The sequence below is a fragment of the Conger conger genome, chromosome 1, assembly GCF_963514075.1.
Source record: "Conger conger chromosome 1, fConCon1.1, whole genome shotgun sequence".
NCBI lineage: Eukaryota > Metazoa > Chordata > Actinopteri > Anguilliformes > Congridae > Conger > Conger conger.
The window spans coordinates 63,244,295-63,259,967 of NC_083760.1; the positions used below are offsets into that span (position 1 = coordinate 63,244,295).

At 42.7% G+C, this 15,673-nt stretch overlaps 1 protein-coding gene across 1 annotated transcript; it reads right to left on the minus strand.

The window, feature by feature from the left end:
* Positions 1-185: 185 nt before the first annotated feature.
* On the minus strand, positions 186-15,215 carry capn7 (calpain 7). The gene is made up of 21 exons (XM_061260156.1): positions 14,805-15,215; positions 13,662-13,770; positions 12,225-12,382; positions 11,868-11,935; positions 11,290-11,496; positions 10,436-10,522; positions 10,096-10,222; positions 9,919-10,004; positions 9,540-9,633; positions 9,136-9,282; positions 8,442-8,548; positions 8,137-8,257; positions 7,748-7,892; positions 7,328-7,427; positions 6,712-6,847; positions 6,430-6,505; positions 5,964-6,109; positions 4,967-5,029; positions 4,693-4,823; positions 3,885-3,977; positions 186-3,227 (listed from the first exon to the last, which is right to left on the minus strand). Exons 1-21 carry the CDS (start codon positions 14,904-14,906, stop codon positions 3,083-3,085), a joined length of 2,448 nt encoding a protein of 815 aa, XP_061116140.1. The 5' UTR covers positions 14,907-15,215; the 3' UTR covers positions 186-3,082.
* Positions 15,216-15,673: the final 458 nt, after the last annotated feature.

Consider the following 15,673-nt stretch of genomic DNA (forward strand, 5'->3'; position numbering starts at 1 on the left):
TCAGGCCTATCCAAACATTACAAAACATCACCAAGCCACTCAAGTCTCCAATTTATTTGCAAGATACAGCTCATAAATAAGTGGCTTCCATTAAAATAAATGTTCCTTATATGAACTTGTGCAGGTGAAATTAGATGCTACTCTCACTCATCAGAGACCAGGTGAAAAAGAAACAAAATTTGAAATTAGATCAGAAATGAGATTTTATTGCAGTTTTCACATGAAGAAAAAATGAGTTGTGACTGGGTATTTCCAGGTGTGTTCAGGATAGTCTGACTTGCACAGTTAAGTTTCAGGCATAGGCGAAATGGCCTGGGATGTGTAAATAAATGGGATTAAAAACCCAGAAGACTCATTAACCTCCCGCACTTAATAATTGTATTTTCTCTTTGCGGTTTATTAATTCAATCCTATTCATAATTACCCTGTTTGTTGGATGTTCAATATGTGACCATTATTTGAGCCAATTTAAAAATCTAAGACAAAACACAGATCAAATACATTCATATTTCTCCAATTTCCCCAAATTTTTGTAATGATAGAGTAAACACATAAACAACATTGCAAATTCTATATCTTTACATGAATGTAGTGCAATTTCATGGCATTTAAATAAAACAAAGCATGCGTACATGATAGTAGTCATGTATCAACCAGAAATTACATACATATATTATTTTCCCCACACCTTGCTTTTCAATTCTTATTTCCTTATAATTAATTAAATAGTTGATGCCTACACAAAGAAAGTCTGCTTGAAAATGAAAGTACAAAATTGTTTGGCTGCATGGTGCAGTATTAATATCAGAATGCCCTTGGATGGACATATTGAGTATATCTCATTGTGTTGTATTTACTAAAGCTGAAGGTAAGTTACACCACAGCACAAGGATGAGACGTTTTGGGACCAGTTCATCTGAGCTGCTCTTCCTTTTCAACATTCACCATCTATATAAACAAATAATATTGTAAATCTTATCACTCGCCATGCTCCAGTGCTGTACATGTATGCATGCACATGGTGAAAAACCTAGTGAAAAACACAACTGAAAAGCTTCAGCAGCTGACGTTGCTGGTGAAGGTAAATGCAATGTAGGTCAATACCTTCTGAAAAAAGCAGTGCCAGCCCAGCGGTCAGTTACACAAATGTCACATTCCCTTACGCTTGGCCAATGGACACGCAATCGGTGTTGGAGAAAAAGCAGCAGTCAGGAAATATGTCTCACTCTTTCCCACAGGTGAAGTGCAGCACTTTCTCCATTCCATGGCTTCTTACTCACCTCAGTTTCACTGGGCTACTTTTTTTATAAAGTGAACAAAGGGCTGCATTTCTGTAATTAGCACACAACACCTGGCATTTCTCACCACAAAGTGCTGCTTATCCGCACCCCATCCTCCTAGCAGCCCCCGGTTCCTTCCTCCCAGTGTCTGCCTGAGGAGCGGACATTAGCAGATGACCAGAAAAAAGGGTTGAGCTCCACCCACCCATCCTCTCAGGACCAATAACAGGTCTAGTCTCCAGTCCACAGGAGCCTATGGAGTGTGTGGGCAGACTCAGAATTGCCATCTCTCCAATGAGAAATCCCACCCAGGGGAACGGTTTTCCTCTCCCACTCTTAACTTTAGCTATCTTTGTTTTTGCTTTATCCCATGACTTTAATTACTCTAATGTTTTGCTGATTTCAGCTGTTTTCAAACAGTGAAACTAGGGCAAGTCAACACGGCAGTATTGGTGCCCAATCTTGCTTTTCACGGTCTGTTCAACATTTTTAGCATCACTGAAGTAGGGCAAAAGTTTATTACCCATTTAACAAAATTACCCCCATTTTAAAAACATTTTTTTAACCAGAACCATCCTAACCCAGAAATTAAATTCTCTCTTCATGTCTCTGACATTCCACTGTACTTGATGGATGGTGCTCAAGCAGTCGACTACAACTCATTACAGAACTGCATTAAAGCCCTAATGTCCCACTGCATTTAGAGACATTCGACCGCGTATTGTTTACCCCTGAAATGAAAACAACGGTGATAGATTCCTATCAAAACACAATAAGATGAGAGTCATGATTTTAGATCAGTAAAATGAATACAGCTGAAATTAGCCGAAATCAGAGAAAACTGTAGAAACTGTAATGCAGGGTTTGGCAGAAGACAAATACTCAAAGAAGGATGTCCGATTCAAATTACTTGACTATAATGAGTAACAGACAGCATGCACAACCTGAACCCATGCCCTATAAGCAGTTTCACAGAGTAATGTACGTAGATGCACATAGTTCTCAAATGAAAACTGACCAAATTTTCTCTCTCACTCTCCCCTTGAGCAGGTCATTGTTTATCCTGGCATCACCACAGCCCCCCAATGCCTTACTGAGACAGAGGGACCTATGATTGCTTAGAGAACATTTGTCACTTGTGCAGCACATAACAGTGAAAAGCCCTTAAAAAAATCAGCCCACACCAAAGAATAACACGTATACATGTATTTTCACATCTGGAAAAGAAGTGCAGTATTTAAGCCATGGAGCAAGAAGGACTTTGTCTCCAAGAAACAGCTCCCTGTGTTTGTTTCGGTCTCCTGAGAAAAGCTAGCACTGCCAGTTTTGAATGCTTTCTTTATATCGCTTCATTTGTTACAGTGGACTCAATTTATCCTCACACTGTGGTGGCCTCTGGTAAGGACTGGTAGGCCTCTGGAATATGAGACTAAATGTGATTGAACATTATTAAATGAATTTGATTGAAGCCAGAAAGCATGGTTGACAGTGTAGCAAGTAAAATCACTGAAAATAGCAAATAATGAAATGGGGTATAATCATACCATATATGGCAAATCAGATGGTTGTTCTCTCCCTCCAACAGCGGCAATGATTGTTCCATTATCCTGAATTTGTGTTTTTGTGTTTTTTTTGGTTTAATAACATGTCCGCAGCTCTGTCCGGTGATATGCTGGGCTTTACCACACCAGGAAAGTGTGTCCTGCGCAGGCTGCCGAGAGGAGGCCATCGATTGGCCTGTGGGTACTGGGTACCACCTCGGCCAGCTGGGCCATCTGGAGGACATGGGCACCCCTCACCCCTCACTGGAGCTGGGACACTCGGAGGGGGGAGGAGCTGCTGAAGTCTAAAAAGAAGGGGCCCTCCTGCTTGGGCAGGAACGTGGTAGGAATGACGTTGTAAATGCCTGGCGGAACATGGTCAGCCTCCATGTAGCAGAAACCGCACCTGGGTCAGGGAGAAAGGGAGAGGTTATTTCATCCGGAAAGTGACTGTAACAGAGAAAAGCTGACCTGGCCAAGGCAATGTTATTAAAACTTTGATGAATCTGGGATAATCACACCAAAAACCTTGGACGTGCCTCAGGATAAAAATAGAGGTACAGACAACAAACCTGGAAGCAAAAGTAACTCAAGTGTGACCTGACTAGAAGTATTTTCTCACATGTAGTTTGGCCCCAGTTTATTTACATGAGCTCAAGGACAGAGGCAAACTCCTGACTTCTGAGAAAAGTGGGAAAAGTTATCATCAGCCAGGTTGACCATAATTATTCTTAATGAACAGATAAAAAGTAGATATTACAAACCCTCCTATTTACCCCAAAAAGTGAAATTGTGACTGTGGAGTGTCCGTTTGGATAAATGTTGAATACTGTTGATCAGTGATGGTAAATACCGTTCACTGATGGCAGAAATGAGTGATATGGTGAAAAGAGTAATGGCAGTGTTTGAGATGCTAGGCAAGATCACTTCCATCCATTGCCCATCAGCCAAATTCTCAATTTGTCACCAGCTCACAGGTAACTAGAAAATGGGGTGCCATTACATCACCCTGTTACTTTCCTAGCTCTGCTTCCCGCCAATACCTTGCCCTCAAAAACTTTACCGATAATCTCCACTGCTTTTCCTCTGGAAGCCAGCAGGTCCTGGGTCTCCCACAGTGGACACGGTCAGGACCTCAAACCCAACACTGTACTGCCTGAGGACAGGGAAATAATGCACATGAATAAGCGATGCAGGATTTAGAGTCCACTGCCATGTACTAAACTGAGACACCAGAAACAAGAAACCCTAAAAGCTACTTTCTGTGGTCAGTACAAACATTTTGGGAGTGGGTGAGTCTGGTTCCAAGTTTTTAATTCCCTCTAACCAGCCAAAAAAACAAACAAAAACACATTTAAACTGCTTGAACTGGGATAACATATTTAACTTGGTGTAGTATACATGTATTAAAGAACTGTCAGATGGTTGCATGCGTTTGCACCTGTTTGAAAACATTTTGATACGTTGCATCCCAATATGAGCCACACCAAACCACACTCCACACACCAGCAGGAGTGCCCTCTCTGTCAAGTCTGTATGAGCCACACCACACCACACTCCACACACCAGCAGGAGTGCCCTCTCTGTGAAGTCTGTATAAGGCACACTGTGACCTACATGTGAAAGGTCATGGAGACCCCCCATCCCCAGGAATGTCAAATGTCTGCTGTGATCAAAGGTTCACCGTATCCCTTAGTGCCCACACCACCAGCAGATGGGAAAGTGTGCTTTGCAAATCAGTCCTGATCGAGAAGTGGGGATAGGCTACTGAATGGAAAACACAAAATACAAGGCGGCATCATAGCTATCCACAAGTTCCAATGGAATGGTTGCCCCCTGGTGGAATGGAGTGGTACTGTGACTGTTCTCACCTGGACCCCCTCAGCTCAATCAGCAGAGGCCCTGCTTTCTCCAAGTTGAACTGGTAGATGGGGTTGTGTTTGTAAGACTCTTTATAGTTCCCACACCCTCCAGCACTAGCTCCTTTCCATTGCCCATTTACCTGTAAGAAAACGGGGAATGCGACTTATACTAAACACTCCATCAGCACAGAGGCTTATACTAAACACTCCATCACCACAGACCCCTGACTTAGTCATTCGTTTTTGTTAAGAAACATATTACCTAGGACGACTGAGACCTTACCCTCTTGGAATGAGTGAAGGGTGTTGGGATCTTGGAGAAATTAAACTTGCATCCAGAATACACCTGATGAAATTAAAAGAGTTTTTGTGATTAGCTAGTTCTGCGGATGTATCATGAGTGTCTATACTGTCTGTGACAGTCTTCGTTCAACATCGGACTAGTTGTTTTAAAGCAGACATCCCTAACCGTGGTCCTGCACGCACAGGAGGGCCCCAGGGTCAGGGTTAGGAACCCCTGCTTTAATGGGGTAATGCCTCGTTACGGACTGCTATAACTTTTGTGTTTCAGTGTGAACATTCCCGGCCCTTTTTAACTGCATCAGAAGTGTGCAATTCTATTCTACTTCAACAGTATTAATGACAAAACATCCATTCAGCAGCATTCCCGCAGAAGCAGGGAATGGCTTTTGTGTCACCTTCTCTTCGGAAAAGGGTAAACACGCTTTGTGCCACTGCTAAGAAACAGAGACGGAGACTGTGATTTCTAAATGAGCAGATATTAATATAGTAGAAATAATGTAGAACAGATGGCATAATGCCGGAGCCATGCGCTTCCACGTCCCCTTCTGCTTCTCTCTCTTCTTCCTTTTGTTGTGAAGAGAGCCAGAATCCTGTGTGCTGGAGGAAGGCTATGCTAATTAATGCACCATAGACCTCTGGGTCCATTAACCATTCATACATCTCAAAGCTACACAACTACCATACAACCCTCCCATCCCGACCCATCCATTCTCACCCAGGCCCAAGACATAGCCATGGTGAAAAAATGCTTTAATATCTCCATTCTTCTCCACCTCTCCTCATGTGTACTGAGAGTTATGACCATGTCTCACCCAGGAGGGCTGTGCTGACCTTCTCTTTCACTGTACAGTACTTTCAGATCACGAGAAGTGCTTTATGAACGTCAATTTGATCCATTATTATTATTATTATTATTATTATTATTGCTCAGTACTGAGAATGCTGAACGAGCAGGCTTTCTGAGTGGCAGGCCTTACCCTCAGCGTGTAGTTGATCGTGTTCTGTTTCTCATACTGAGAAACCACCAGGGTGAAGGTGTGGGTCCCTCCACTGGTCAGCGTCATTTTAGTCAGGTAGTGCGGACTATTGATCCGAATCCCGTCAATATAGGGAGGAGGGTCAGCTGAGAGGGAACACAGGTATACACACAGTGTACACACACAGTCATGAATGAATAAACTCTCGCATTAAAGGAGCTCACAGATTAAGGCTAGCAGGGTAATTAAGGCATGCCCAAGGTGGCCTGTCTTAGGCATCTAATGTCAGGAGCTCCAACAGCTACAAGTAATGAGAAGGCAGAACATATTGTACAGACACTGAGAAGGTGAAGCTCTGGTATTTATGGTACTGATGGTAATGTGCATAAATTAAGGAAATAGTGGGACAATCCAATGTTACTTAAGGGGCTATAATCATAACCCTTCCATTTCAGAAGATACTCACTTGGATAGTAAACCTTCTTCCCATCGGTTTTGTACACAACTAAGGTGATAAATTCCCGATTTTGAGCAAAGTCATCCTTAATAGTGAAAGCAAAAAAAAAAAAAAAAGGATTACATAAGACAGCATCAAACATTGTCTTGTCAGTACCTATAGCACACACTATACATAATTATTGCAGTCAGCAAGTCAGAAGGTGCATTCAGTCCAAATTTTCAGTGACTTACAATAGTCAAGCACAGTAGTCTGTCATATTAGCGGGATTGTCAGTATTCAGTACAGTACCTTGTCTGTGATGTGCCGAGTGAGGAGCACCCAGACTGCAGCGCCCCCCTGTGGACACTGCACCTCCAGTCTGTATTGAGGGTTGTTGGCTAGGCTGTAGGCATCTTTCACCGGTCCCTGCTTTCCATCCCAGCTGCTGTAGAGCACAAGAGCAAAGACAGCACGTGTCAGCACAACAACCGTTACGGATGAAGATGTCCATCTCAACCCAGTCCAGTTCAGTAACAGGCAACAGATAACGCACCATTCTAGGAAAAGTGGTTTAGGACACAAACCTTTGACTGAGCTGCAGTTGTAATTACATATTACATTAATGGCATTTGGCAGACGCTCTTATGCAGAGTGACTTACAGCTGATTAGACTAAGCAGAAGACAGTCCTCCCCTGAAACAATGCAGGGTTAAGGGCCTTGCTTAAGGGCCCAAAGGCTGTGCGGATCATATTGTGGCTACACCGGGGATCGAACCACCAACCTTGCGGGTCCCAGTCATGTACCTTAAATGTTCTGAGGCAGGCAGAGACTACTATCCAGACCCACATCCAAATGCACAAAAGGCTACAAGCCACCTTTATCTTTGGAATAAGATATGTATGGTGGCATATGCCAGTGACAAACCTGTGGATGCAGGAAGACTCCTTGAACAGGGCAGGGCTCCAACTCAGGTAGATTACATCATAGTACTGACAAAGGTCCTCCCAGGTGATCCAGAATACGCCTGGAACACACAGCCAAACACATGGGATATTTCATCTGCATACAAAAGCACACAGGTGCTCACTCATATGGATATGAACCGATTACCGTACACATGCACACGTACACAGACACACAGACAGAAAGAAGCACACATGGACACACGCATGCAACACGTGTATACTCACATATAGAGCATAAGTGCACTAAAGCTTTAGTTTTATTCACACTTACACTTGCCACCAGCCATTCAGTCATTTATAGTCCTATATCAGGCTCCCCCCTGTCAAGTGAACCTATGCTTAGAAAAAGACAGGGGTTGGGTGGTAACAGCCGACCTACCGTTGTCAAACTTCTGTGCAGTTTTGGGGTCAAAGTTGAGGTATTTGAGCAGCTCGGGGGTCCAGCTCTTCTCATCCCGCTCACTGAAGCGCCCCTTCCACCTCAGGTGGCTCCAGGGGTTTTTCAGTTGGAGGAAGCGTTTCCCCTGATGCACAGACAGAGCAGAACACAGCAGTGAGCACGCCCTACCACCAGCCACAGGCAGCGTGGCCAAAGTAAGACTTCAGTCCTCTACTCTGTGTGCGATGGGGTGCTGGGAGTCGTATCGTGCAATTTGAGTCACGCATGGCTAACGGTGGTCGCATTTGCCAGTAAAATGTGAAGAAAAAGTGGAGAAGAGGAAAGAGAGAAATGGCCGATTTTCAGTTATCATTTCCATGACCTTTCACCTTGTACTCCCGGATGTCCAGCACGGCGTAGGCGTGAGTCGGCACCAGGCCCCACCGCTCTCCCTCCTCCTCCGTCATCACTCCTGTGGCCGTGGTGATGAGGACATGGCCCTTGTGAAACCTGTGGAGACAAGGCAGCAGCTAGCCTGTTAGGGGTAGGCTATAACTGGCCTCAAATCACAAAGGCTGGTGGAGCTGGTTTTCCTGTCTGAATTTGCGTGTTTGAATAGATTTTTATGTTGTGGCAATGGTGGCCGGTATCGGTTTGTTGTGGATGGTAAAGCAAACCCAAGACGATGCCCTACCTCTGATAGAGCATTCGGAAGGTGTCGTCCTTGTTGAAGGCCTGATTGTCTGAGTGCATAGCAATGCGCTCCGGAATCCAGCCGGTGAGAGCGTGCAGATCAATGTTCTGCCCGAGACGGAAAAACAAAATACGCAGGAAAGCTCAAAGTCACTGAAGGCAGTATTTTACAACGAGGGGCATTTACTGCAGACAGTCAGCTCAGACGGGTCCATCCAATCAACGGCTCCGATTTAGCAAGCAAGATGGCAGCTGGCGTGAAAGCTGGAAACCTGCGACTCTCAAGTGGACGGTTCTGTTTTAAAATGACCCCTTCTGCTATGCATGGAAGCCGTCCATAGGATAATCTAACAACCTTTTCAGCCACTGAGGACAGGACAATCTGAGGCTACGTTGACAAAACTGCCATGCCTTTTAAAAATGAAACGCTTCTGAACATGCAGTCCCTTACTACTGCTGGAACCAATATAAGTGGATACAGACAGAAAGCCCAAAGTTACACAGGGGGTGACATCAAAAACCAGTACAAATACTGTAGTAGACAGAATCAATAAAAATATGCTTAAAAAGCAGCTCGCTTTAGAAAATAGGCATGTCACTAAGTCTAGGCTACAGCCCCTGCTGTGCAGGACTGGAATAAAGCTCTTCACACACTCAAAGCAGCGGGGGGGAGGGGGGTTGGAGGGAGGACTCACCGAGTTGGAGCCGGGGAAGTCATACCCTCCCATCACCTTCATGTAGGCCTTCTCAATCAGCGACACCCACAGCTCGTTCCGGTTGCTGGAGTATGAGCACAGCAGCTCTCCATTGCGGTCCACCGGTAAGTAGTCATCAATGATCACCTGGCAGCGGGAAGCCTGTGTTATTGACCCAGTGCACAGCGTACACTAGCCCCTACCTTGGCTCGGATAGTCCGTTTCACATTATTTTAACTGATATTGTGCTTAGAGTGGGCCATAAGTACATTTGGAATAAACCCAAGAACAGTGTCAGGTGACAGGAACATGCATCCAAATGCTTTCCCCTGGTTAAGTGTCTCTCTGGGTTGATCAAACCCATGAAGCCTTCCCACAATGCTCAGCATACAGCCCTCTCACACCTTCCTGGGGACGCCGTTAATGTGCAGTTTGACCATGTACTTCCCACAGGGGTTGTATTCTGGCTCCCCTTTCCTGTTCTGCCGATAGATGATGCTGAAATTACAAAGTCACAAAACAGAGTGTGTCATTTCTACAGCTATCTGCACAGAATCGGAACAAGTGGACAGTAATGCAGAGCAGAACGGGAAGATTTAGAAATGAATGTATTTCCGGGATAATATTGTACATCAGGCTGGATAGGTGTCCACCGAGCTCAGGAATAAGTTTGAATTAGAAGTGTTCCAGAAACTTATGGATGGCCCAAATGAGATTTTGTGTTAGTGTTGTCAAGTCACATTAAGGAGGGAGAGGAGGCTCCATCATTGAAGGGAGGTTTACCTAGTTATTAATTTCTTGTTGTACCGTCTCTCGTATGCTGCACTGATGGCTAAAGATGCCACAAATGAGCAGTCTGACACAACCGTCTGGGAAATAAAAGTAAAGACAGAATCGAAATGAGCATCTTTATTCAGCTCTCTGTATGAATATATGAAAGATGGGGCAGGTAGCACTCACTTGTTTGATGCTGAAGCTGGACACAGTGAAAATCATTGTGGGGTTGTTGCAGATATCATCAGGCCGAACCCAACGTGAGAAGATGGCTTTCTGCTTCGGGGACAGGGCTAGGTTGCCACGCTTGTCTCTGAGATGCAGGAGAAACCACACACACAAAAAACTAATAAATTCACAGCATTTCATTCTTTGTTTTCAAACCATTGAATATAATGTTGCCAGCCTATGGAGAAAAGTCACAGTCCTATGTCTTCCATTACAACTACACAGTGGTATAGTGGTATATTGGAGTTATTTAAAGCACAGCAGCTCATATGAAGGGGAAAAAACTGGCAGAAATTACGTGAATGGAACCGGGAATGCAAAACGTTCCTTGAGGTCGACACTCATGAAGGGCACATATTCAATCCCATTTATCTTGGAAGTACTCCTGTAAAAATAAAAAGTAAGAATGTATGTGTGTACATACAGTGGCTTCAGACCCCTTCACTTCACTTCACTTCACTTCACTTGATTTTGTTCATTTTAAATGGATACAATTTTGCCAATCAATCTATGCACAATAACCCATAATGAAATTGCAAATTTAAGTCTGGACTTTGGTTGGGCCACTCAAGGACAGGCAGACTTGTCCTGAAGCCACTCCCACATTGTCTTAGCTGTGTGCTTCGGGTCATTGCCTGAAAGGTGAACCGTCGCCCCAGTCTGAGGTTGTGTGCACTCTGGAGCAGGTTTTCAAGGACCTCTCTGTATTTGGCTGCATTCATCATGCACCCCCATAACATGATGCTGCCACCACCATGCTTCACCGTAGGGATGCCATTAGCCAGTGGCTATATTCCAATACTTTTGTCCGGCCCTTTTTTGATTTAGGTGTAAAATTATATCTGATTTGGATTTGTCTATTCTTTTTTCATTGCAAGCCAAACAAATAAAGATATTAAAACCAAAACATTTGTAATTGCAACAATTTTCTGGGAGAAACTGAGCATTATCTGACAGAATTGCAGGGGTGCCAATACTTTTGTCCATGACTGTGTATATTATATATAATATATATATATATATATATATATATATATATATATAAAAAGTGATGGGGTCTGAATACTTTCTGAAGCATGTGAGTACAATTCTAGAAAGACACACCGAGTCACACTTCTTCTGTGGAAGAGCAAGTGGTGAGCATTAATTCACCTGAGAACTTCGATCTCCTCAGCTGTGTATCGCTGACCCTGATGGTCACTGGACTGGGCAGACCTCACAGGCTGCGTCCGGTCCTGCAGGGAGAAATCTGGGCCCAGGGGCAGGTACTGCCTCACTGGGTTAGAGGCTTTGGGTGCAGAGGGTGCTGCTTTGTCTCGTGGGGTGCTTTTAGAAACGGAGGCCTTTAGCCCCTCAGCCCTGAAAAGAGAGCAGTCAAAGCATTAAATAAGTACATTCATTTGTATGGGAAACAAATAGAAAAGTAAATAGTGAAACAGCAAAAAGTATCAGTTAACAGTAAAAAGAGCAGATATTCAAGAAATAAATACTCATATTTTCAAGAAGCACGCACTTGAAAGTCACACAGCTAGTTTCAAAAGTATTCCAGGAGTTATCTTTCATAAAGATAACTGGAAAGTGAACTGAAACTGAAAATGTTGTAGTTGAAGTCACCTCCACCTATGGGCCATAAAAACTGATTTGCCTTTTACTCAAGTAACAAAGACTAAGCATCATGACAATGCCTGTTCTTAATCAAAGCATATAAAGCACACATAGACTTGAGGTACCGGTCCAGAGCTTGGCGTGCCAGCTGTTTCAGTTTCCCCTGTAGGCCTTGGTCTGACGTCTCATTAGACTGTAAGAAAAGCAGGGCAGGGTTGTCAGGGTATGTTGACAGCTGCAGCCTTGATACTTGGTGATCTGCTACCAAGTATCAAATATTTGTATAAAATATTTGTTATTTGGCTGACGCTTTTATCCAAGCAGGGAGCAATCGGTCCAGGGGCAGGGTGACCTATACACTGTGCCTGACACTCTTACAAACACAGCTCCATACAAAGGGTTCCTGTTAATATGGCAAGATCAGGATAAGCTCAACACAAAATGGTCAAGCCACAGAGGCATACGTGGTGCCCGTAACCCACCGCCTGAATGCACAGTTCCACGGCTTGTGTGTACAGCTCCACTGCCTCATCACCGTTGCCTTTCTCATCCTCTTCAAAGGCCTGGGTCACTAGGAAATAGGCCCTCTCCAGATCCAGCTGGTGCTTGGATTTCAGGGGGTCGCTGCTCTGTGCCTGCACTGGGGGAAAAATAAAAAAATAAATAAAAAAAGGCAATGACAAGTACAATGATGCGTCAGACTCTTGGGAGGGAAATGAAGGTATGTCTGACAGCATACAGCAGACAAACTAAAACTGGTCTAATGAGGTCAAGAATGTGTCTATACTGAATAGGCCAGTACATGTCACTTACAGTGGGCTCTAGAATAATTATTATTTATTGATAAATATTCACAAAAAAATGCTGTAAACCAGTAAATAATTCAGTTATGGACATACACTTTATTTCCCAACATAAAGTGAGTGTAAAGTACAGTGCTTTAAAAATGAGTCTTACATTATTCCAAATAAAAATATATATATTTTTTAAATAAACAGGTTCCACAATTATTGGCACTCTTGGTTTAATACGATGTGCCCCTGAATGACTGGCAGCAAAATATCTCCAAAACATCAATGACCCATCTCCATATTTGACAGTAGGTATGAGGGGCTTCTCATGCATTCCTCTTTTGCCGCCAAAAGCATGTTTATGTTCTGTATTTATGTTTATGTCTCATCTGACCATAGCATTCTCTTCCAGTCATAATTCCAATTAGGTTCAGCAAACTCCAGATGCTTGGTTTTGTTTATTTTGCTCAGTAAGGGCTGTCTTTGTGCCACTCTTTCAAATGGTTTGTTAGTATGGAGGTGCCATTTTATGATTATAGAAACCTTTATACACATGTTGTAAATTTATTTGCCAGGATATTTAGTGATTTAACAACAGCAGTCCAATCTGGGGTGTAAACATGAAACCTTCTGGTGTGCATGATGATGTCATTACACTGTCCAAATGGAAGTGTCTCTCCTATTGCTCTGAAGAATTTCTAGGAACTAGTTGTAATTGAACTCTGGGAATCAGTCAATTAAACTTACATCTGGCAAATGAAAACATCATGTCATGGATTGGTTGGATCTATTCTTTGCAAGGATGTGTGCAGATAGTGTATTAGTGTATGCAAAACAGAAATATTTGGAAATGTATGAAGGCCAGAACCTGTAGATAAATGGAACTAGAGAAAAACCTATGTCACATGCTAGTCTGTTACTGCAACCTGGATTAAATGAGTCACAGCCATATACAGTGTTACTTTTGTGCTAGAGGTTGAAGAAGTTAAGGAAAAATGTTACTGCTGAAGCAGGGAACAGCCCAGTCACCACAAATTTGTTTCTAGTGACTAACTTTTCATTCAGAAAGGTTTTCATGATGGAAAACAATGGTAATAAATGAGCCACAGTTCAAATGTTTGGACAGACCTACAGTATGCAGGGCCTCAACTCGGTCCAGATACTCATTGACTTTGTCCTGGATATTCTCCAATTTAGAGCCCGCCATGCCGGCATAGATCAGCGCTTGGGCCGCTTCCTGTGGGGAGTGAAATCAGAGATGCATGCAGACAATAGTATTTTCCATACCCTGTAATACAGTATGGTTACTAGCCAGTTATCCATGATTGACATCACCATTTACATTTTCCTTTTGAAGATATGACAAATTGTACTCTGCTGGATAAATGGCTGAAGATGTGCCTGGAAGTAATTTAGCAGAAATTAAACAATTAATACCGGTATTTCAAACACAGATGACTTGAAATCCCATTTTAATGGGAGTTACCACAGCAGAATTACACATCACACACCATCATAGAACTAACACTGTTTCTCTGGGAATTTCCCACATAGCTTGATAATCATGTCAAATTCCATTTCATTTTCCTTTACACATATCCAATATATTAAGCCTTACATATGTTATTGCAAAAGTAAACCAGGTCAGTGACATGCATTTACACGACATATCCATACAATATGTCATTTAGGTACACAACTGCAAATATGGAATCAACAAATTTGAAAAATGGCTAAAAACATTAAATAACAGGACTACACCGAGAATGCTTTTGACACAGGTCTCTGTGTAATATCTGTCAGAAAGTGCAGGTAGGCCTATAGGGAGTTTCCTGAAACTATATCGTTTTACCCCATAAGGTCCCTTTTTTTAATCCCAGGGACATGCCATTCCAGATGTTGAAACCAGACAAGGCACTTGCAGGGTGAAAGGGGGTCAATTCAATAGGCAGCATCATTGTGGAGTTTCTTACACACCCGTCAAGACCCTGGCCGGAAACGTAGTTAGGCTACCGTTTCCGAAGCAGGCGTTCAGTTCACAATGACGTGCATACCATCTATATTTGGATAACTTTAAATTGACACTAGTGCGACGCAGCAGACAAGCTGTAAAGTAGCAAGCCAACGTTATAGCTAGGTTAACTTACTCAGCATTTGTGAGCAAGAAAGAAACGAACAAATATTCTTTACTGCTGTAGCATATCGTAACACACCACACAAGGTTAGTCAATCAGCTAGCTAACTAGAACGCAAAACATAAAGAACTCTTACCTTATAATAAAACACAGCTTCATTATATTTTCCCTTTTGATCGTAGAAGACAGCGGACTTGGCAAATTTTATGGCATCTTGTTCCAGCGCCGCGCAATCCATGTCAGCGACTTTGTCAGCGACGATAATTATGAAAATGTCTAGTGCAATTTGGCAAAATCATTAATGCGAGTGTAATCACTCATACATACGAGTCCTATTTTCTGAAATCTTCCGTCGAGTCGATGATGACAACAGCACGCTGGTTACAAATTACATAATTACCTTATCTATACAAAAAGAAAATATCGGTGTATTCGCGGGTATAACTATGATTTTGATCAAATAAAATGCTGAATTATAGCCCTCAATGCCTTAAAATAAGATTCCCCATATTCTCCACCTCACAAACTTTAATCACAACATACTCCGTTATTCTACTTCCGGGTCCGGAGGCGGGATGTTCCATTGCATTTATAGCAGGGGGGTGTAACGCATTTTGAATTTTCAACTGGAATTGAAAAGAAAATCTAATTTCCTACCTGTTTGTTTTATAGTTCATAAATATATTGAACAGCATTTTTTAAATATGATAGAAGTATTCACATACGCCTGTTTCTGGGCGTGCAGGAGCTGCCGTATTTATTCCTAAGCATAAAAAAAGCCATTAAAAAAGAATAACAGATCATTTTGCAATATTTACTGCTGAGCTGTTATCAATAGCTCTAGCCCTACAGTGGATAGAGCATAATTGCTTAGATTGTACAGTGATTGCTCAGATACCCTTTCAGCATTGCCTAGCCTAATATCAGGAACATCATAATGCAGGCAGGATATTTTAAATGAGATATTCTATATTTTATACAGACTTCAAATAAACAGCATATGTG